The sequence below is a fragment of the Pogoniulus pusillus genome, chromosome Z (genome assembly GCF_015220805.1).
Source record: "Pogoniulus pusillus isolate bPogPus1 chromosome Z, bPogPus1.pri, whole genome shotgun sequence".
Classification (NCBI taxonomy): Eukaryota; Metazoa; Chordata; class Aves; order Piciformes; family Lybiidae; genus Pogoniulus; species Pogoniulus pusillus.
Genome location: NC_087309.1, coordinates 10,790,699 through 10,814,033, shown reverse-complemented (window position 1 = coordinate 10,814,033; position 23,335 = coordinate 10,790,699). Strand labels below are relative to the sequence as shown.

General features: G+C 45.8%; 1 protein-coding gene across 1 annotated transcript in view; it reads right to left on the bottom strand.

Moving 5' to 3' along the window:
- The window catches only part of ADAMTS12 (ADAM metallopeptidase with thrombospondin type 1 motif 12), a 257,252-nt gene that overhangs the window by 32,129 nt on the left and 201,788 nt on the right, over positions 1-23,335 (bottom strand). The window contains exons 15-17 of the mRNA XM_064176516.1: positions 12,580-12,824; positions 11,107-11,248; positions 2,980-3,106 (exon numbers count right to left, since the gene is read on the bottom strand). Coding sequence (XP_064032586.1) covers positions 2,980-3,106; positions 11,107-11,248; positions 12,580-12,824 — 514 coding nt within the window. The remainder of the gene's footprint in view (positions 1-2,979; positions 3,107-11,106; positions 11,249-12,579; positions 12,825-23,335) is intronic.

The window sequence follows — 23,335 nt, the reverse complement described above, 5'->3', positions numbered from 1 at the left end:
CTACATACATATGAGTTCCTCACACTGCATTTTGTCAGTGTTCTGCTACACTCAGAAGGATAACTCGGACTCTCCTCGGCAGCGCAGCGTGAGCATGAGAAGCATCACTCAGACTGCCAGCATATGAGAGTTTGTCTGCCTCGCCTGCAGAAGAGCACGGTTCACAAATCACCTAATTCTACAATCTGCCCAGCAGGGGACAAATTCTTCTCCCTCACTTTCAAGAGCAAGCCTGAATAATGCATCACTTGGGGAAAAAAAACAGAAAAAGAGAAAAACAGGGCTCATCTGGTACTCCAAAACAAATAGCACAATTTATATGTGTTATAAATAAGAAATGCCCTTATATATGTGAGCTGTCTCAGCTCATAACTTGTCAACTAGTTAATAAGTTTGATCTACCAGCGACTGATTTTCTAGCCATCTACAATGCAATGTTGGCCACTTATGGAGGCTGTCAGTGCAAAGATGCAATTCCCAGAGGAAGCATCATCTACTGTTGTGAAGATATCTGCAAACAACTAATAAAACCAACAGCCATGCAGTGCTTTTTTTACATTAAAGCTTCACAAAATTCACATCTACCAAATGTAATGTGATGCACTTCAAGGGACTCATTATTATAGAATCACAGAACCAGTGAAGGTTGGAAGGGACCACAAGGATCATCCAGTTCCAACCCCCCTGCCATGCCCAGGGACACCCTACCCTAGATCAATCTGACCAGAGCCTCAGCCAGCCTGGCCTGAAACACCTCCAGGGATGGGGCCTCAACCACCTCCCTGGGCAACCCATTCCAGCCTCTCACCACTCTCATGCTCAACAACTTCCTCCTCACATCCACTGTGAATCTCCCCACCTCCAGCTTTGCTCCATTTCCCCTAGTCCTGTCACTTCCTGAGAGCCTAAAAAGTCCTTCCCCAGCTTTTTTGTAGGTCCCCTTCAGATCCTGGAATGCCACAAGAAGGTCACCTGGGAGCCTCCTCTTTTCCAGACTGAACAGCCCCAACTCTTTCAGTCTCTCCTCATAGAAGAGCTGCTCCAGCCCTCTGAGCATCCCCATGGCCCTTCTCTGGACATACTCCAGCATCTCCACATCCTTCTTGTAATGGGTGCTCCAGAACTGGATGCAGTACTCCAGGTGGGGTCTCACCAGAGCAGAGTAGAGGGGGAGAATCACCTCCCTCACCCTGCTGGCCACACTTCTCCTGATGCAGCCCAGTACCTGGTTGGCTCTCTGGGCTGCAAGTGCACACTGCTGGCTCATGTTGAGCTTCTTGTCCACCAGCATCCCCAAGTCCCTCTCCTCAGGGCTGCTCTTCAGCCACTCACTGCCCAGCCTGGATTTGTGCTTGGGATTGCCTCAATCCAGATGCAGGACCTTGCACTTGGTCTTGTTGAACTTCAAGAGATTGGCTTGTGCCCACCTCTCCAGCCTGTCCAGGTCCCTCTGGATGGACCCCTGCCCCCAAGCCTGTCTGCTGCACCACACAGCTCGGTGTTGTCAGTGAAGCTGCTGAAGGTGCACTCAGTGCCACTGTCCATGTCACCCACAAAGCTGTTGAACAAGACTGGTCCCAGGACTGATCCCTGAGGGACTCCACTTGTCACTGGCCTCTACTTGAACATGGACCCATTGAGAGCCACTATTTGGTTGACGCCATCCAGCCAGCTCTTTATCCATCTGGTGGTCCAACGATCAAACCCATGTGTCACCAGCTTGGAGACCAGGATGTGGTGTGAGACAGTGTCAAAGGCCTTGCTCAGGTCCAGGTAAATGACATCAGACATTGTAATTACTTCAATTTGACTTTGCTTTTAACTAGAGTTACCAGGGAAAGACTGGTGTACTGTTATGAACAGCAGGATAAATATTTATGGAGACAATGAAAGAAAAAAGTAACATGTTCCACTACTTAAAGCACAACATTGAAATCTGTTGATGTCTTAGAGCAAATATATGCCTATTTTAGAAGCCCACAGTTCTGCTGCCACTGGATTGTTTGTTGTGGTTAGTCTTTCTTACCTTACCAGCTGAAATGGTAGAACAAATCAAAACAAAAACAGAGTTGAGTGTAAACTAAAATAATGTTATGGGAATGGAAATAACAAAAATATGTCAAATAATAAGTGTTAGGAAGAAGGTACAATAATTAGAGTAAAGGAATAGTACAACTCCACTCATCCTCCCTCACAATACAAGACAAAGGAGCATCAAAAAGTACTGAAAAACAGTACGAGAAGGTTTCTAAAACCTCGCTGCAAGTTAGTAACACTTATTAAACAATACCTTAACACTTGAGCTAAGACAAGAGGATTTTTATATTAATTAACAGTTTCCACATTTCTCAGGCATACCTGCACCTAAAATGAACAAGAAGAGTATCTATACAGAGCAAACTCTGCCATGCCTGGCACAGACTGCTCGGTAACTTGCATTGGAAACTTTTCACTTCTAATATGTCCATTACTGGGTTTCTGCTACCTTGCTCTGAAGTGCTTGGGAGCTCTCACCATGGCAGGCCAAAGATGCCACAGTAGTCTAGTACTAGGAACAACATTTTCTATTGAATAAGGCTGCTGTTCAGCACTAAGTTCTTCACAGAGAGATTGATTTGCCATTGGAATGGGCTGCCCGGGGAGGTGGTTAAAGCCCCATGTCTGGAGGTGTTTAAGGCCAGGCTGGATGAGGTTGTGGGCAGCCTGATCTAGGGTAGGATGTCCCTGCCCATGACAGAGGGGTTGAAACGAGATGATCCTTGTGATCCCTTCCAACCCTGACTGATTCTATGAAGAAAAGCCTGGATGAGGCACTTAGTGCCATGGTCTAGTTGACTGGACAAGGCTGGGCAATAGGTTGGACTCAATGCTCTTGGAGGTCTCTTCCAGCCCTCATTGACTCTATGATTCTATGATCTTGGAGGTCTCCTCCAGCCTGGTTGAGTCTATGATTACCAGAGCCCTCTCAGTATCTGTCACCTGGGTGGGCAGTCCTTCTCGTAGCATTTCTTCTGCCGCCCGTTTGGCTGTGTGGCTGGGTCGCAGAAGGAGTTTTTGATCACTCCGCTCCCCTTTCGCATGCAGTGGGCAATCTGGCGCCGCACCCCTGCGAGAGAAGGACACAAACATGATTATCAGTAATACATGAAGGCTGGGGACGAGCTGTCCTCTGTCAGGGGGAGCACACAGTGGCCATACTGACATCCAAGAATACATCAACAGCTCTGAAAGTCAGTTCTGCTGAACATCTGGGGTGAGTCAGGTATAAGCACCCTGTAACAAAGATGAAAAGCTGTTAAGCGGAGCTCTTTGGTATCAGATTGCTCAACTGAGATCAGGTTGTGTCATGGAAGGTAGCAGAGCCCTTTTGCAGGCCCCATTTGTGCACAGGGTCATGGCTCACATGAAGGCCAGCCATCGCAAAATCAAAACACTGCTTTCTGTCTACTGTCTCACAGTATCACAGTATCACAGTATCATCAGGGTTGGAAGAGACCTCACAGATCATCAAGTCCAACCCTTTACCACAGAGCTCAAGGCTAGACCATGGCACCAAGTGCCACGTCCAACCTTGCCTTGAACAGCCCCAGGGACGGCGACTCCACCACCTCCCGGGGCAGCCCATTCCAGTGTCCAATGACTCTCTCAGTGAAGAACTTTCTCCTCACCTCCAGCCTAAATCTCCCCTGGCACAGCCTGAGGCTGTGTCCTCTCGTTCTGGTGCTGGCCACCTGAGAGAAGAGAGCAACCTCCTCCTGGCCACAACCACCCTTGAGGTAGTTGTAGACAGCAATAAGGTCACCCCTGAGCCTCCTCTTCTCCAGGCTAACCAATCCCAGCTCCCTCAGCCTCTCCTCGTAGGGCTGTGCTCAAGGCCTCTCACCAGCTTCGTCGCCCTTCTCTGGACACGCTCAAGCATCTCAACATCCCTTTCTAAACTGGGGGGCCCAGAACTGAACACAATACTCAAGGTGTGGTCTAACCAGTGCAGAGTACAGGGGCAGAATGACCTCCCTGCTCCTGCTGACCACACCATTCCTGATGCAGGCCAGGATGCCACTGGCTCTCTTGGCCACCTGGGCACACTGCTGGCTCATGTTCAGGTGGGTATCAATCAGTACCCCCAGATCCCTCTCTGTCTGGCTGCTCTCCAGCCACTCCAACCCCAGCCTGTATCTCTGCATGGGGTTGTTGTGGCCAAAGTGCAGCACCCTGCACTTGGAGCTATTGAACCCCATCCCATTGGACTCTGTCCATCTGTCCAGGCGGTCAAGGTCCCGCTGCAGAGCCCTTCTGCCTTCCAACTCAGTCACATCTGCCCCCAGCTTGGTGTCTCAGCAGCTACAGAGCCTCTGAGAAGATTTCTCCCCCAGAGGGGCAGAAGGTAAACATAGGCTATGTTTTGGAGTAAAAGACCTTGGTTCTCACACCTGATGAACATCTGTCGGGGGCTGGCCCCTGGGTGGTTCTACAGGTTGTTTTGGTAAAAATTATCCAATTGTCTGAATTGATTATAACTTTGTACCAATCTGTAAAATTAACGTAAATTAGCCTGAACTGGCTGAACACACCTCCTTTGAACACTATAAAAATGCTGCATTTGCCTTAATTGAGCATCCCTTGCACCCCTCTTCTGACTGATACCCTGACTGCACACGCATCGTGCTGCAACAAAGGGACGGGGAGACAGCTTGATGCAAGCTAAGTTCCAACTTTATTAGGCAACATACAGGACTTATATACTTTGTCAGAAGGCATCAGAAGGCTTAACACTTTTACATATTGATTAGTCATTTTATCACATGCAAAACTGTCTCTTCTTCCAATCTAAATTCTTGTCTGCCACATCTGCTTCCCGTGGAGCAGCAGTCTTAGCATATTCATCAGATAAGGACAGGCATATTCATCAGATGGCAGGACAGTCTCCTTGCTTCTCCTAATCAGATCACTCTGACTCCAATAGTTTGTGCCCAAGGCTTGTGTTGCCACTGATCCACTGATTGACCACTGTTACATCAATCCCACAGCATCGCTCGGCAGCATTAAAGTTAAGGCCAGCTCGGGACGGCACGGCAGCGCCTGGTCCTCATCAACTTCGAAAGCCAGGGCCCAGCTCAGCCTGATCCTGCAGGAGGCTCAGACAACGTGCCTTAAATTCATAAATACTCTAAGCCTCTTCTCTGAATTGCGTTTGGACAGTGAGTAACTGATTATTTAGAGACTGAATAATCTCACAGACTCTCTTCATTTTTGCCATTCTCTATTTTAATCTGCAACCACGAACCAAGACCTTACGTGGGATAGCTATAAATAAGTTTGGGGAAGCGGATTTCTAGTGTTTTAGTAATAAATCATTCAAGCTTTTTTATGAATCGGCCTCACATGTTATTTCCCCAAAATTCCCCTAAACTCCGTTCCATAACAGGTTGCTTAACTGAGATTAAGGGAAATCAGTTCCCTAAATTTCAATTTAGCTGACAGCATCAGAAAAGGCTCCTGCAGGTCCTGCAGCACGTCTAAGGGGCTATTCTTGGATTAGTCACAAGTAAGAAGCAAACCAGCAGCATTAAGCTACTCACAGCAAGGGTGTTTTCAATGACCTTTTCTTTGCATTTCTGAGAATGGTGTTTAAGCAGAATACAAACTGAAGTGTTTCAGCAAAACTGATACAGCTAGCAGTCTGTTTCAGTGCTTGGGCACTCTCACAGTAAAGCAGCTGGAATATTTTGGTGAAAAGAATTAGATTATAGGCTGTGAAAAGGAAACAGTGGTGACACCCACTTCACTCATAGGCTTGCTGAGATGTATAAAAACAAGAACATAAATATAGAATAATAGAATCAACCAGGTTGGAAGAGACCTCCAAGATCATCCAGTCCAACCCAGCACCCAGCCCTAGCCAGTCAACTAGACCATGGCACTAAGTGCCTCATCCAGTCTTTTCTTGAACACCTCCAGGGATGGCGACTCCACCACCTCCCTGGGCAGCCCATTCCAATGCCAATCACTCTCTCTGTGAAGAACTTCCTCCTAACATCCAGTCTATACCTCTGCCAGCTCAACCTGAGACTGTGTTGAAGGCTGGGAGCAGCCTTGACAGCAGTGACCAAGACATGATAGTTTGGTATCATACAAGGAAGAAGCAGGGCAAATAAGTAGGACTGAAACTCTAGACTTCAGGAGGGCTAACTCTGTGCTCTTCAAAAACCTACTTGAATGAATCCCATGTGAAAAATCTCCAGAAGGTAGAGCAGGCCAAGAGAGCTGATTAATATTCAAACATCACCTCCTTCAAGCTCAAGATAAGTGCATTCCCTTCAGAAAGAAATCAAGTAGAGAAGGCAGGAGACTTATATGGATGAACATGAATCTGCTGAAAAAAGAAGTTCACAGCATGTGGAAAAAGGGAGTGGTGACTTGGGAGACTTGTAGGAACACTGATGACAGTATGTAGGAATGCAACAAAGAAGGCTAAAGATGCCTTAGAATTAAATCTGGAAAAGCAAGTGAAAAAAGAACAAGAACTTTTTCAAACGCATCCGTGGTAAAAGGAAGATTGTGGGCCCACTGCTGAATGAGGTGAGAGCCTTGGTAACACAGAATGCAGAGAAGGCAGTTACTAAATGCCTTTGTTGCTTCAGTGTTTACTTCCAAGATCACCTGTCCTGGATTCAGCTGGGAGGGACTAGTTGGGACAGCCTCCTGAATCAGCTGCTGAGTATTCAGTACCATGCTGACAGTCATGCCACCTGATGTATAAGGAAACACTATGCTGGCCAGAGCAAAGGATCATAGGGCTTGTAGCTTGGACTAACAAGAGATACTTCCTGTTTCCAGAGGCTTCTTTGGCCTTGGGCCTTGAGGTGTTCTGGGTTTGCTTTTGCTGAGAAATATAATGTGTACCATATTGTACATTGTATTATTCCATTAGACTCTCCTTATCTCAATCCACAGGGCTGTTGGCCTTTTGGGGAGCCTTTTTGTTGTTGGTTGGTTGGTTTTAGTTTTTTTTTGTGAGAGTTAGGCTGCTAGAACTCAACCACTGGCTGAGTCAAAACCCTAACACCAGCTCTCAGGAATCTCAGGAGTGAAAGGCTGGTGGAAGGCTCTCCATTGATCGAGGGTTAGAGGCTGTTTGGGTAAATTGAACATGCACAGATCCATAGGCCCTGATGAGATGCACTGACAGCTGCTGAGAGAGCTGGCTGATGTTGTTGCTGTGCCACTTTCCATCACTTCTGAAAGATCATGGAAACCAGTAGAGGTGTTTGAGGACTGGTGGAAATCAGATGTCACTCCAGTCTTTGAAAAGAGCAAGAAGAAAGATTCAGGAAATTACAGACCAGTCAGACTCACCTCTCTCTCTGGAAAGTGATGGGACAGCTCATTCTGGAGATTGCATCTAAGCACATGGAAGAAAAGAAGGTTGTCAGGAGCAATCAACATGGGTTTACTAAGGGGAAATCATGTTTGACTAATCTGATAGCCTTCTATGACTTGAATGGGTAGGGAGAGCAATGGATGTTATCTACCTTGACTTTAGAAAGGCTTTTGACACTATCTTCTGTAAGCTCAAGACAAATAGGCTAGAAAAACAGATAGTGATATGGATTTTGAAATGCCTAAACAATAGAGTTCAGAGGGTCATGACCAATGGTGTAGAGTCCAGATGGAGACCTGTAACTAGTGGTGTTCCCCAGGGGTCAGTACTGGGTCCAGCCTTATTCAACACCTTAATCAACAACCTGAATGAAGGACTCTCAGCAAGTTTGCTAATGATAGAAAACTGGGAGGTCTCACTGATAAACTGGAAGGCTGTGTGCCTATTCAGAAGGATCTGGATAGACAGGCAAAAGGGGGAATCTAATGAGGTTCAGTAAGAGTAAGTGCAGAATCCTGCACCTGAGGCAGAACAAACATCTGTACCAGCACAGATTAGGGTCTGACACGCTAGAGAGCAGCACCATGGAGAAGCATCTGGGAGTCTCGGTGGACAGGAAGTTAACTGTGGGACTGCAATGTGCCCTTGTGGCAAAAAGGCCAGTGGTATCCTTGGGTGCATTTAGATAACCATGGACAGAAGGCCAAGGGAGGTTCTTGTCCCCATCTGCTCCACCCTAGTGAGGTCACATCTGGTGTACCGTGTCCAGTTCTGGGTTCCCCAGTTCAAAAGAGACAGGGACATACTAGAGAGAGTCTAGCAAAAGGCTATGAGGATGATGAAGGGACTGGAACACCTGTTTGATGAGGAAAGGCTGAAAGCCCTGGGGCTGTTTAGTCTTGAGAAGAGATGACTGAGAGGGAATCTTACCAATGTTTACAGATATCTAAAGGGTGGGTGCCAAGAGGTCAGGGCCAGTCTCTTTTCAGTGCCAGTGACAGGAGAAGGGGCAGCAGACACAAACTGGAACACAAGAAGTCACATCTCAACACGAGGAAAAACTTTTACTGCGAGAGTGACAGACCACTGGAACAGGCTGCCCAGAAAGGTTGTGGAATCTCCTTCTCTGGAGACTTTCAGCACCTGTTTGGATGCATTCCTGTGTGATGTGCCCTTGGTGATCTTGCTTTGTCAGGAACTCCGGATTTGAATCCCTACCACTCACTGATGATTCTGTGAACTGAATTTGTTACAAGATTGTCTTGTATTTTTGTTTCTGGAATGTCATTTTGAAGGTAAATAACAAAAAATATCCTAGCATTAGAAAGAGAAAAGTCTTATCTCACATTGTTTGCCCAGTGGCTGCAACTTTGGTCTTCTACTGATCTCTAAAGTTTTCATATAGATGGCCAAAGAACAAAGTTCCCATTCTACCTATAGGACCTCTCCTCATCTAAACTCAGGAATTAATTCAGATGGAAGGCTGCCATCTCTTCTCCCCAGGTGCAGACTTACTTCCACATGCAACATTTTTCTCATATTTAAAAAAATTATTTCTGCAAAGGATAGGGAAAAAAACTTTATTCTGGTTAAGAAACTTTCAGACCTCTTTACCATCATTGTTGGTTTACGGCAAGCACTAACTCCATCTCATCGATCTATTAACTACTTTTACTTTCCTGCTGGCATTTTCTGTTATCAAAGGCAAACTTCTAGACGTGTGATCATCATTCTGGTTGCCTGGTTTAACATTCTGCACAGAACCACAACATAACTGCCACTGTTCCCAAGTCATTGCACTGACAGTGGTGAAGACATGTAAGACTGGTTCGTCGTGGAGGGCCTGTAGGCCCAAAGAGAGGCTTACTTATGCCTCTACATGCCTGGACATGTCTTTCTGCCAGGACCCCTGGTTGTAAACAAATTGTGTAAGCCACACACACCCAGCTCGTGTCTCCCTGGGGCAAGTCCATGTGATCCCCATATTTGGGAGAGTCCAGGCAAGAGCCTTCTGCCTACTATGGTAAGGTTTGGCTTACTGCCAACCTGATTGGTCACTCTGGTGGCCAAAGGGCCATTAATCTCGGCCCACATTCAATAAAGAGGGGTGCACAGCTAGACACGTGCTCAGCTCTCTGACCCTGCCTGCAGCATGCTCAGCTCTCTCTGACTCACCTGCATGGCACAGACCCTGCAAGGCTCAGACACAGAATCTGACCCTACCCGAAGCTCAGCTCGGACCCTATTGCAGCGCCCTGCTGCTTTAACTCACCTGCAAGGCTCAGACACAGAATCTGACCCTCATTTGCAGCACTCAGAGGCTCAGACCTCATGCTTTGATTCAATCGTAGCTTACCTGCCTGCGTACCTGAGATGCAGAGTTCATTTAAGCCTGCACCTGTATATAAAAGGAGCCTATAGCCTCCTAAGCTAGCTGTGCACCTGCAAGCTATACTGCTATCAGGACAAGATCCTGCACTGCATTGATTTACCTATGGAGCTCAGACTCCCAGCAGCCGAGCACACTTTGCATGCCCGCTGCTTATTGCCTGGTAAAAGCCACTGCCACTGAGAGAAGCAGGACGCAGACTTTGGATTGTCTGCACACACACACACATGGCCTGAACCCGTGGAGGTCCGTGCCAGGGACAGTATGGACATTCTCCTGCTCCTGTAATCCTGCCAGCTGATATCCCTGGACACAGCATCCAGAAGAAGACAGCAGCATCAAAGGCAGAGATCATCCCTTGCCAGGAGAACGAAGGTTAGAACCTAAGACCCCAGAGACTGGGAAGATTTATCCTCTCCCCTCAAGCTGGGAAGATTCCAGAGTCCAAGTCCATGGGCAGAGATCCTCTGAAGTCTGGACATTGGGCACAGACTGTGACACAGCCCCGGAGGGTGATTGATTAATTAAGAATAACATTTGTGAGTAAAGCTTTAATACCTCTGTAATATAAGTTGCCTCTGCCATAGAGCAGAAAGAGTTTCAGCCCACCCTGATGGGCAAATAGCACAGAGACCCCAAACGGCATTAAACCAAAGGGGAAATTCCTCTCTCTGTTTATAGTTTGAATATTTGCTAGTTAAATAACCAAATCTCTGTATATATTCTGTCCTAAATTGTTTTCATAATCGTGTATTGAACATAAATATTAATATACAGTGGTTGGAGGTGGTGAGAGTTCAAAACATTAAATGTAATAAATTATATTTTTATATAAACTTTATATTGCCTCAAATTACTTTCTCACCTACGCCAAATAGGTGTAGGTATTGAGGACCCTCTCCACATCATGGTTTAAATAAAGCTGTTATTGACAAATGCACAAAAATCACATATCAAAGTAGGACAGAAATGAGTATTTTCTGTAGTTAACACATTTGAAAGACTCAGTAGGGAAACAAGAGTGGGTCACACATGAGTTTTGCTGGGAATTGGGGCTATTGTGAACTATACTGACAGCAAGCTGCATGGAAAACAAAGCTATTTTCATTTTGAATCTCAGAGGTTGAGAATTTCAGGGCAGGTGTTACAGAAATATGTTTGACTTAAATGATTTCATAGCATTTTGTTTTAAGGACAGAATACATTATTGTAACCATGCACTATGATTTCACATCAAATGCAGATTAAAGAATCTTACCTCCTTGAGGACATTGCTGGAATAACTTAAAGATTTGTTAGTAATGAACAATAATAGGAAAAGGAAGAGTGGAATTACCTCTTCCGCAGGTAACACTGCAGGCTGTCCAGTTTCCGTACTGCCAAAAATAATCTGGCTCATCAATTCCATTCTCATGGCTTTCCTCTTTATGTACAGTGTATTCATACTTGATTCCAGGATTAGTTTCTTGAAACAGTAGCTGGGAAAACAGTGTGCTTAATTTAATTACTTATGTTTTTAATAATCTACTGGTCCAAAGCTTTCAAAGCATGAAAACAGAAGAACAAGCAAGGTTTAAAGCAGCCCATTTTGGAGCCTGCAATCAATTTAGAAAAACAGGCTGTCAAAACTCCAATCTGTGCACCAATGAGTGTATGTGTGAATCTTTCTAAGATACAGCTGCTGGCCATGCACTTTTGCAAGCCCAGGTCAGCATAACTGTCATTCTATTGACTGTGAGAAAAGATAATGCCAAGTCCATTCAAAGCACTATCAAATGTGCTGTTGATTAAGAGCAATTGCCTATCAACATGTAATTTCTCTGCCTTTCTGAAACAGCTGCTACAGATCAACCAGTACATCAGAAAAGAACAGATTTTATTCAGACACTGTTTTAGTATCATTTTTCTATATAAGAATGAAATCAGCAATTGAGAAGAGCCACCCAAGAATTTACTGTTTGGCTGCTAAGAAGGGAAAAAAATCCCTTACATCACCAAAGGGCAAAAAGATCATCAATGAACTTCAACTCTTCTTCCCAATTTTTTCCTTGACCTTGTTACAAGTAAAGGTTGAGCACCCATGAAATGTGCCTTCCCATCAGACATTCAAAGTAGGAAGGTGGTTCCCATCATACCCCTAATACTTGTTTTGATTGTGTGATGGATACACAGAGAACACAAACCAGGATAGATGAATTCAGAGAACAAAGGAGAAATTTGATTAACAGAAGCTGTTTAACTTAGAACCTGTAAGGCAACATCAAAGAAAACAAAAAGGAGCAACCTCAGTGGATGCCAAACAGATTCATTTCACTTGCCATAAGCCATTAATTCATCTATCTAATGCTGTATTTTCTTGCTCAGTGCAAGCTGTCATTGCTACCAGCCTTTCCTAGCTTTCAGTGTTCACAGCTTGATATAAGATTGCTTTTTGTGATAAACAGCTACTTATTATGTGGGTTTGCTCCATATCGTGGTCACATTAGTCTAAGCTGGCACAAAAGACAAGTTTGGGCAAAGGACTGACCAACTACAAGTGTCAGGATCCCTATTCTCGTGCCAGCACTGGGTTACACCAGCCTTCGGTAGTCATCAGACTACGATGCTGGGCACACCTGTTTCCAGGCAACATGAACAGCTGTCTCAAGCAACATGCTTATTTATCTCCAGAGCAGCTCAAGTGATTTCAGCAAGACACCATACTGGAGGAGGAGTGGTTTATAAACAAATATTTTTCCAGCCTCTGTTTCAGAGGCATGTTCTGCTGCCATTCAAACCCAGAAGGTTCTGCTAGTGATCTCCTTATTACCTGAATCCATATTGACTCATTGGTGGGTCCTGGTGCCGTCAGATTTTCTAGATCCCCTGTTCTGTCATACTGAAATATGGTGCCTGCCACTTTGTATTCGCCGTTCCACTGGATGATAAAACCTCCATTCAGGTAATATTTTTCTGGGTCTTTGCTTCGCACAGCAAGGAAATTTCCTGCTTCTGCAACTTCCATGACTTTGATTCCCCTTGCACCTTTTGGAATTAGCCCAATATCAACATATCCTAAGAACAAGAAAGGTTTATGGAGGTGAACAACAGAAATGTCATTGCATTTTACATTGATGAGCTTTGCTTAAAAATATATACAAATGAATCATAGATCAGCCAGGTTGGAGGAGACCACCAAGATCATCCAGTACAACCTAGCACCCAGCCCTAGCCAGTCAACTAGACCATGGCACTAAGTGCCTCAACCAGGCTTTGCTTCAACACCTCCAGGGACGGTGACTCCACCATCTCCCTGGGCAGCCCATTCCAATGTCAATCACTCTCTCTGGCAACAACTTCCTCCTAACATCCAGCCTAGACCTCCCCTGATACAACTTGAGACTGTGTCCCCTTGTTCTGTTGCTGGTTGCCTGGCAGAAGAGACTAACCCCCACCTGGCCTCCCTTCAGGTAGTTGTAGACAGCAATGAGGTCACCCCTGAGCCTCCTCTTCTTTAGGCTAAATAACCACAGCTCCCTCAGCCTCTCCTCATAGGGTTTGTGCTCAGTGCTGATCATCACAGGATCACAGGATCACAGGATCACAGGATATTAGGGGTTGGAAGGGACCGAAGGAGATCATTGAGTCCAATCCCTCTTCCAGAGCAGGGCAATGCTATCTAACACAGATCACAGAGGAACACATCCAGACAGGCCTTGAAAGTCTCCAGAGAAGAAGACCCGACAACCTCTCCAAGAAGCTTATTCCAGTGCTCTGTGACCTTTACAGTAAAGAAGTTCTCCCTTGTGTTGTGGCGGAACTTCTTTTGCTGCAACTTACACCTATTGCTCCTTGTCCTATCACAGGGAGCAAGTGAGCAGAGCCTGTCCCCTGCCAGTCCTCAGATACTTACAAACATTTATCAAACCTCCTCTCAGTCTTCTCTTCTCCAGACTAAAAAGCCCCAAGTCCCTCAGCCTCTCCTCATCAGCCATGCCCTCCAGTCCCCTAATCATCCTCGTAGCCCTCCACTGGACCCTCTTCAGCAGATCCCTGTCCCTCTTAAACTGGGGAGCCCAAAACTGAACACAGTATTCAAAATGAGGTCTCAGCAGGGCAGAGCAGAGGGGGAACATCACTAGTGACAGCTGCCAAGTGGATGTGGCACCATTCACCACCACTCTCTGGGCCCAGCCCTCCAGCCAGTTATGTGGTTACAGTAATGTGTTACTATATATCTTGTATTTCAGGTAGTTTAATAGTGTGACCTTCCAGGGCAGATTTTCCCATATTAGTTAGGAAACACAAACACTCATAGTGTTTATGCAGTGACAGCATTTAGAAGGGATACAGAAGTAAAGGATTTTCTGAGCTGCACCAGGCAAAATCTGTTCCTTGGAAGAGCATGAGCATATCCATAACCATGGCCAAGGGCTCTGGCACACTGCACTGTGAGTTGTCTGGAGAAATGCTGGGGACACCCAGCAAATAAAGTCTGTTGGGAACAGGTCTTTTCAACTTGCAAGGGGTGTTTCTGTCTGTCATCAATGTACAGGTATCGTGCTAGTTTGAAGCTAGCTAGAATGTTTTGGTGAGAAGAACTAGATTACAGGCTGTGAGAGGGAAACAATGGTGATGTCGACTTCACTCATAGGCTTGCTGAGAGGTGTAAGAGCAAGAATTCAAACACAGTTAAGGGAGTCGCTCTTTGTTTGGGCTGTGGGCTGCATTTTTCCCTTTAATCTCCCCTTCCGTCTCTCTGATTAATCCACTTTGCTTCCTAACCCCCCTCCCCGGCCGAACCTCCATTCTTCCTTGGGGCACAAGGCAATGTCTGAGGTAAGGTAGGGGGGTGGGAGAAGGTGGAAGGGTGGTTGAGAGCCCCTCCTGGGGGCTCAGGTTTCTGGGAGGGCTGTTGTGTTTCTGTATTACCTTTTACCTTGTACATTTCTGTATATAATTGGATATACCGTAAATATCTGCTTGTATATTGTGCTAAGCTGTAAATATAAGCTTCATTCAAATTTCCAGAGCTGGCTGAGTCTAGTCTGGGCGATTTACAGAGGGGGAGATGGGACAGGCAACACCCAAACCACCACAGGTATGTACAAAATCCCATGTACTTTCTACCTTCTCTTAAGTGACTTAGTCATGGAGATGACTATTTCTCATAGACAGGTTTACTACAAAAAAAAATACTGTTATTCAAATGCCTCAAATTCTGATGATCAGTTGATCATTTTAATAATCCAGTGACTCTCATAAGGAAGTTCAACAGTCCTTCGTATATCGTTACCTATAATGACAGATTTTTGGTTAATAATGAATGAATTAAGAGCAACTGTTAGAATTTTGTTTGAATGACAGGTGCTCTACGACATCAAGCTCTACACTTCTCACCTTACAGGGAGCTGCCATTGCTACTGCTGCTGAACTGTAAAAATAGGAAGTTCACACAGAAATTTGAAGGCAAACTGAGGAAGCATTCTGGCTGTTGCACCTACTGGGCTTTAGAAATTGGGTGGATGACAGGTCCACAAGTAGGTGCCCTGAGAGTGACAGCTGCAGCGTATGTTGGTTTACTTAAAGACTGGAAGATACGTGGCTCCCCAGCCCTCACCACACACTGCTGAGGTCACAAAAAGCCTGGATGAGGCATTTAGTGCCATGGTCTAGTTGACTGGGTAGGGCTGGGTGCTAGGTTGGACTGGATGACCTTGGAGGTCTCTTCCAACCTGGCTGATTCTATGATTCTATGAACTAAGTTCTGAGACTCATGTCCCATTCAGCTTTGTAGTGAGATAAACTGATCACCTTTCTTTACACACTGACATAAGTAGATTAAAAAACACACTGGGCATAATTAGGGGATCTTCAGTATCAATGCTTTCCACCTACCAGAAGTACTTACACGCTGCACTGTAGTAAATAAGTGCCCTAAAGTCTTCAACACTTGAATTTAATTTCAGGCCTTTTCTGGGGTGATAAGTATTGGTTCTAATAATACATATTACTTAGGGTACAAAAAACCCATCAGTTTCATGCCTTTCCTAATTACAGTAGCAATACATAATTAAATACACATTTTCCCTCTTCTGATTAATGTTCTAGAGTGAGAGTTTTCTGAATACCACCTTCAGCAAGTTCCTAAACTTTTCAGTCTTTTGTAAGCGCATCTCTGGATGTGTTGGAGCGTGTCCAGGGAAGGGGATGCTCAGAGGGCTGGAGCAGCTCTGCTATGGGGACAGACTGAAAGAGGTGGGGCTGCTCAGTCTGCAGAAGAGGAGGCTCCCAGGTGACCTTCTTGTGGCCTTCCAGGATCTGAAGGGGGCCTACAGAATAGCTTTTTAGGCTCTCAGGCAGTGACAGGACTAGGGGGAATGGAGCAAAGATGGAGATGGGTAGGTTCAGACTGGATGTGAGGAGGAAGTTGTTGAGCATGAGAGTGGTGAGAGGCTGGAATGGGTTGCCCAGGGAGGTGGTTGAGGCCCCATCCCTGGTTTAAGGCCAGGCTGGATGAGGCTGTGGGCAGCCTGATCTAGAGTAGGGTGTCCCTGCCCATGGCAGTGGGGTTGGAACTGGATGATCCTTGCGGTCCCTTCCAACCCTCACTCATTCTATGATTCTAAGCGAAAGAAACAACAAAGCCTCGAGTGTTACTGAGCAACTTACATTAGAGGAAACCAGCAGTCCAGAGCTCTTACAAGTTACCAAGGTCTGACAACTGTCCCAAATGTTATATTTGCTCTGTGAAGAGTAGACGCGCTATGAACGCAGTGTGTGTTGTGTAATTGAAGACTCAATTAGAAGGCACACTCACAATTGAGCCAAATTAACACAGCATGGAAAATCTCAATTGTGTCATGCCCTCACGTCTTTGCAATGCTGCTGTCCTTTTCCAGCAGGTTTGTTTGCAGATGTAACTGGAACAATATTTGTCCAAAACACAAAGTACAAAACCAATAAAACAGGATTTTCTTGCTGTTGTAACATTAAAACTTGCCTAACTCTGAAATTTTTGCAGAATTGGTTTTGTCTGAATCACCTGTTGTTGTTGCTCACAAACCTGATTTTACATGTCTTGCAACTGTCTGGTGATAGATGTTGACATTTAGTCGATATATGACACTCCTTTCTTGCCGGCTGTCCCCTTCTTGAGTAGCTAAATTGCCTCCTGATTTCCCAGAACCTCACTCTAATTCCTAATTAATGTTATCTGCTTCTGACAGCAAAGCTAATTAGCAGCAAGCTTTTGAGTCTGTCATCCATTAGCAGATTTTTCTTTAAAAATAACATCAACGGTGTTTATAAAATTACTCCTGGTTGTATATGGTTTCATGGGATAAGGATCTAGAGATAGGAAATTCAGTAACAGATAACATACATGGTATTCTCACTAATTCCTAAAGCATTCATACTGTGGGTGCCACTACACACCTGTGAAGCGGCCACTTTCGGATGCTATTAATCTTTTCCTTTTTAATGAAAATTAAATCTCTAAGTTACTAACACAGACAACAGTGCAGCATGAATAAATTCATGCAACCCTTGTTGTAGGCACAGCTCTACCAGGGCTGAGGAGCTGTCACTTAAGAGAGAAGGGAGAAATACCACTCAAGTGATTAACACAGTATTGCAGATGAGCTGATGATCAGATTGGGCTCTTTGTCATAATCAGAGCAGCTCCATCCTGCTCTCCAGTTTGCTGTACCTGTGAGATAGCTTAAAAACACATGCTCTTAAGGCATGATTTTCCACTAATCCAGGCTCCAGGCACTATCATAAGAATATTAAGTGGAAAACAGCACAGGCTTCCAGTGATATAGTGGGTTTTCAAATCAATGTATGGTTGCATACAGTCTCCAGTGGAATGGAGGGAGCATAGAATCATAGAATCAACCAGGTTGGAAGAGACCTCCAAGATCATCCAGTCCAACCTAGCACCCAGCCCTATCCAATCAACTAGACCATGGCACTAAGTGCCTCATCCAGGCTTTTCTTGAAGACCCCCAGGGACAGTGCCTCCACTACCTCCCTGGGCAGCCCACTCCAATGGCAAATCACTCTCTCTTTGAAGAACTACTTTCTAACATCCAGCCTATACCTACTCTGGCAAAACTTGAGACTGTGTCCCCTTGTTCTGTTGCTGGTTGCCTGGAAGAAGAGGCCACCCCCCACCTGGCTACAATGCCCCTTCAGGTAGTTGTAGACAGTAATAAGATCACCCCTGAGCCTCCTCTTCTCCAGGCTAAACAACCCCAGCTCCCTCAACCTCTCCTCATAGGATTTGTGCTCCAGGCCCCTCACCAGCTTTGTTGCCCTTCTCTGGACACCTTCCAGCACCTCAACATCTCTCTTGAATTGAGGGACCCAGAACTGGACATAGGACTCAAGGTGTGGCCTGACTAGTGCTGAGTACAGGGGAAGAATAACCTCCCTTGTCCTACTGGCCACACTGTTCCTGATGCAGGCCAGGATGCCATTGGCTCTCTTGGCCACCTGGGCACACTGCTGCCTCATCTTCAGCTTACTATCTATCAGTACCTCCAGGTCCCTTTCCTCCTGGCTGCTCTCCAGCCACTCTGTCCCCAGCCTATAGCGCTGCGTGGGGTTGTTGCATGGTGGTGTGTTATGGTAGTGGAAAAAAAATATAGTCTAGAGACAGTCTCCTGTGTGAGGATCCAGAATCACTGTTCGCATTATGGCTATAGCCATGCTCCATCCTGGGATAGTTTCAGGCATGCACCAGGTCTCTGCACTTCAGCTGCATGAAAAGGAAAGAGAGACAGCCTGGAGACCACAACACAAGTTGATTCAGTCACAACCAGGTTGTTGAGGAGGTAACAGGACCCAGGACAAACCTCAAGGTTAGGGCGAGTATGGCCATAGTTTCCTGTTTTGATGAAATTCATCCCTTCACTGGAATGGCATGGACCTAATCTTGCCACCTGACTAGCAAAGTATTGCATCCCTTCTTCTAATGCATAGTCTCCCATGCTCTAATTTTCATAAATTTAAATGCATTGTCCCCTTGCTACTGGAAGTGGCAAAAATAATTTCCCCTTCATGCACAAAAAAATGAAGACAGAACAAATGCCCATACTTCCAACTACCATCTGTTTCCTAGCCATTCCTTCTTCTAAGGCCAATCCCTCAGATTCTCACAACCCTCTTCCCTTTTCCCGTTATCCATTCGTTCCACATGTCCTGCACCTGCCACAGTACTAGGGCCCTGTCCCTGGTGCCTGAGTATTTCTCATATTCCAATGTCTGTTCTCATCCAGCAGCAAAATTTTTTCTCCTCCTAAAAGAGTTTGCACAGCCTGCAAGCATTCTGCTGTGCACGGTAAAACTCCTTTGCAGTCATCAAAACAAAATAGGGATTTTAACCTCAAAATAAAAGCAGATGCCTTCTACCTATAGACAAGGAGAGTTAGCTTCTTTTCCCAGGCCTAGATCTGGCTTTTTAATGTCTTGATCACGTTGTAACCTTTCTGCAGTAGTTGGCAGCTGAAGCAACTTAAATCACCTTCAAATGAACCTTCTGGAGGTGAGGTGCCCGCCAGGTACTTGGTAATATAAGTGCCAACAGGTAAGAACATTTGTACATAACAGACCTTTGTTTTCCATCATGAAACTCTGAGGGAGTCCATTACACAAATGATGCTCCCATTCCTGCACCTACGTTGGGGGCCCAGGATAACTATTCCCATTTTGCATACACAGGAAACACCAAAAAAAATTGGATAGAAAACCCAAGTAATGAAACAGGTTTAAAAACTTTTCTTTCTGAATATGAGGCAAAAAGACTTCAGGTAAAACTGACAGCCTTGCCCTGCAGCAAAAGGCTGCATTATTAAAACTCCTTCCCAGCATTTCATTAGTCTGAGTGACAATCTAGTCAACTTACAGAAACAACACACGCACTGCTGTAGCACTAGGCTTGGGAAAGACCCTACTGGACTCAAGTTCTGAATAAAGTTTTACATCAAAATAGATTTGCTTTGATTTTGCTTTGCAGCTCATGGCTTGGACAGATTCAGTCTGATATGGGTCAAGAACTGGCTAGAAGGCTGGGCCTAGAGAGTGGTGGTGAATGGTGCCACACCCAGTTGGCAGCTGTCACTAGTGGTGTTCCCCAAGGATCAGTGCTGGGCCCAGTCCTGTTCAATATCTTTATTGATGATCTGGACGAGGGGATTGAGTCCAGCATCAGTAAGTTTGCAGATGACACCAAGCTAGGAGCAGATGTTGATCTGTTGGAAGGTAGGAGAGCCCTGCAGAGGGACCTGGACAGGCTGGATGGGTGGGCAGAGGCCAATGGGATGAGATTGAACAAGGCCAAGTGCAGGGTTCTGCACTTTGGCCACAACAACTCCAAGCAATGCTACAGGCTGGGGAGCAGCCAGGAAGAAAGGGACCTGGGAGTATGGATAGATAGTAGCTGAAAATGAGCCAGCAGTGTGCCCAGGTGGCCAGGAGAGCCAATGCCATCCTGGCCTGCATCAGGAACAGTGTGGCCAGTAGGACAAGGGAGGTTATTCTTCCCCTGTACTCAGCACTGGTCAGGCCACACCTTGAGTCCTATGTCCAGTTCTGGGTCCCTCAATTCAAGAAGGATGTTGAGGTGCTGGAACATGTCCAGAGAAGGGCAACAAAGCTGGTGAGGGGCCTGGAACACAAACCCTATGAGGAGAGGCTGAGGGAGCTGGGCCTGTTTAGCCTGGAGAAGAGGAGGTTCAGGGGTGACCTCATTGCTGTCTGCAACTACCTGAAGGGGCATTGTAGCCAGGTGGGGGGTGGCCTCTTCTCCTGGGCAACCAGCAATAGAACAAGGGGACACAGTCTCAAGTTGTGCAGGGTGAAGTCCAGGCTGGATGTTAGGAGGAAGTTGTTGGCAGAGAGAGTGATTGGCATTGGAATGGGCTGCCCAGGGAGGTGGTGGAGGCACCGTCCCTGGAGGTGTTCAAGCAAAGACTGGATGAGGCACTTAGTGCCATGGTCTAGTTGATTGGATAGGGCTGAGTGATAGGTTGGACTGGATGATCTTGGAGGGCTCTTCCAACCTGCTTGATTCTATGATTCTGTGATATCTCTAGAAGGAAAAAACTCTGCATAATCAATATTTTTTTCATTTTTTTTTTACTGGATCTAAAGACAGCATTGAAATTATTTTGATTAACATTCAGTATCCCTCATCAGTGTTTGTCAGTGATACTTACTGAATCCTGGGGCAAGGGAAAAATAAACAAAGATAAAGCATAATATTAAGTTAATTAAAATAAGAGTCACTTATCCTCTTCCATGTGTTATGGTATTGGACTTTTTATGTTAAAACTTTTATCTGAAAGCACATCATCTTCATCTGTGGAAAACCCACAGTCAAAGGCCAATCAAATTTCACACTAGTAGAAGCAAAAATATCAGAGGCTGGAAGATTACTGCAGTATTGGAGAAGAGGGAGCTTCAGATCACAGAATCACAGAACATGAGAGGTTGGAAGAGACCTCCAAAGATCACAGAGTCCAACTCCTCTGCCAGGGCAGGATCCCCCAGGGTAGTTCACACAGGAATGCATCCAGGTGGGTTTGGAAAGTCTCCAGAGAAGGAAACTCCACAACCATTCTGGGCAGTTCCATTGCTCCATCTCCCTCACTGTGAAGAAGTTTCTCCTTGTGTTGAGGTGAAACCTTCTCTGTTCCAGTTTGTAGCTGTTGTTCCTTGGCTTATTGCTGCAGACCACTGAAGAGATTGGCTCCACCCACCCCTCAGATATTTGTACACATGGATAAGACCTCTCAGTCTTCTCTTCTCCAGACTAAACAGCCCCAGGCCTCTCAGTCTCTCTCCATAGGGAAAATGCTCAAGTCTCACAATCATCCTTATGGCTCTCCACTGGACTCTTTCCAGCAGGTCCCTGTCTCTCCTGAACTGGGGAGCCAAAAACTGGACACAGTATTACAGGCATGGTCTCACCAGGGCACAGGAGAGGGGGAAGAGAACCTCTCTAGACCTGCTGGGCACACATTTCCTGATGCACCCCAGGATGCCATTGGCTGTCTTGGCCACAAGGGCACATTGCTGGCCCGTGCAGAAGCTGCTGTCCACCAGCACTTCAAGGTCTTTCTTCACAGAGCTGCTTTCCAGGACAACCCCAAACCTGTTGTGCGAGTTTGAAGCAGGCTAGAATGTTTTGGTGAGAAAAACTAGATCATAGGCTGTGAAAGAAAAACAGTGGTGATGTCTGCTTCCCTCAGAGTCTTGCTGAAGGAGAAAGGAAAACATTAGATAACACTCTGGCCATTTTTTTTGTCTTCATTCTCGGGCTGGGCTTTGACTGAGCTGCATCTCCCTAACCTCACCTGCCACTCACCTTTGCTTCTTAACCTCTTGGCTGAACCTCTATTCTCCCTTAGGACTGGGGTAAGGTTGAGAGGGGCAGGGGGAAGGTGCAGGGGTGGTTGAGAGCCCCTCCTGGGGACTCAGATTTCTGGGAGGGGAGTTGTGTTTCTGTGTTATGATTTACCTTGTATATTTCTGTATATAACTGTATATACTGTAAATATCTGCTTGTATATTGTGCTAATGGCAAATAAATAGCTTCATTTATATTCCCAGGGCCTGGCTGAGTCTAGTTGGGTACCTTCTAAAGTGTGGGGGGGCGGGCAACACCCAAAACCATTATACCTGTACTGGTGCCTGTTATTCCTCACTAGAGGCAGGATCCTGCACTTGTCCTTACTGAACTTCATAAGGTTTGCCTTCACCCAGCTCTCAGCCGGTCCAGGTCTCATTGGATGGCAGCACAGCCTGACAGGTGTCAGACACCCCCCAGTTTTGTATTATCAGTGAATTTGCTGAGGGTTAGATTTTCCTTTGCAAGTCTCACATGCATATACAACCTGCACTTTGCACAGTTGCAGGCATCTTGACAGTTCAGCTGTGGGATACGGAGAGAAAGAAAGCAAACCCAAGTGTATGGTAGAAAAAAAATTAAAGAGCTTTCCTCCCAAATTTTGGAAACAGAACTCATATTTTTGCAAATCAGAATTATTCTATGGGAAAGAAAACAGAAACCCAAAAGTCAGACAAAGCCTCACTCTCCCTGCAATTACTCTCTCCTCACTAGCACAGTACCAATTATTACATATGAGACATCTCATCTGTGCATCAGCCTTTTTCTTCAGTCACAGACCTTGCTCTAAGCACTCTCTTTAGGACCCTGTTCTTCTCACCTCTCTTCTTCTCCTGGCCTTCCCTTCAAAATTGTACATCCTAGCTGTTTGTTCCATCCCCAGCTCACTGCAATGGTTCTCATTCAGTTTTGGTCTCCTACTTCTAGACTGTCTGGCTCCCATTCACCTCACATAGAATCATAGAATCATAGAATCAACCAGGTTGGAAGAGACCTCCAAGATCATCCAGTCCAACCTATCACCCTGCCCTATCCAATCAACTAGACCATGGCACTGAGTGCCTCATCCAGCCCAAATGTCTCACTGCTGTCAGTGAAGAAAAGCTGAGTCCTCCGAATGCTGACTGAGATCACCTTAGCCCTATGGGGAGTTACTTTCCTTCCCTTTCAA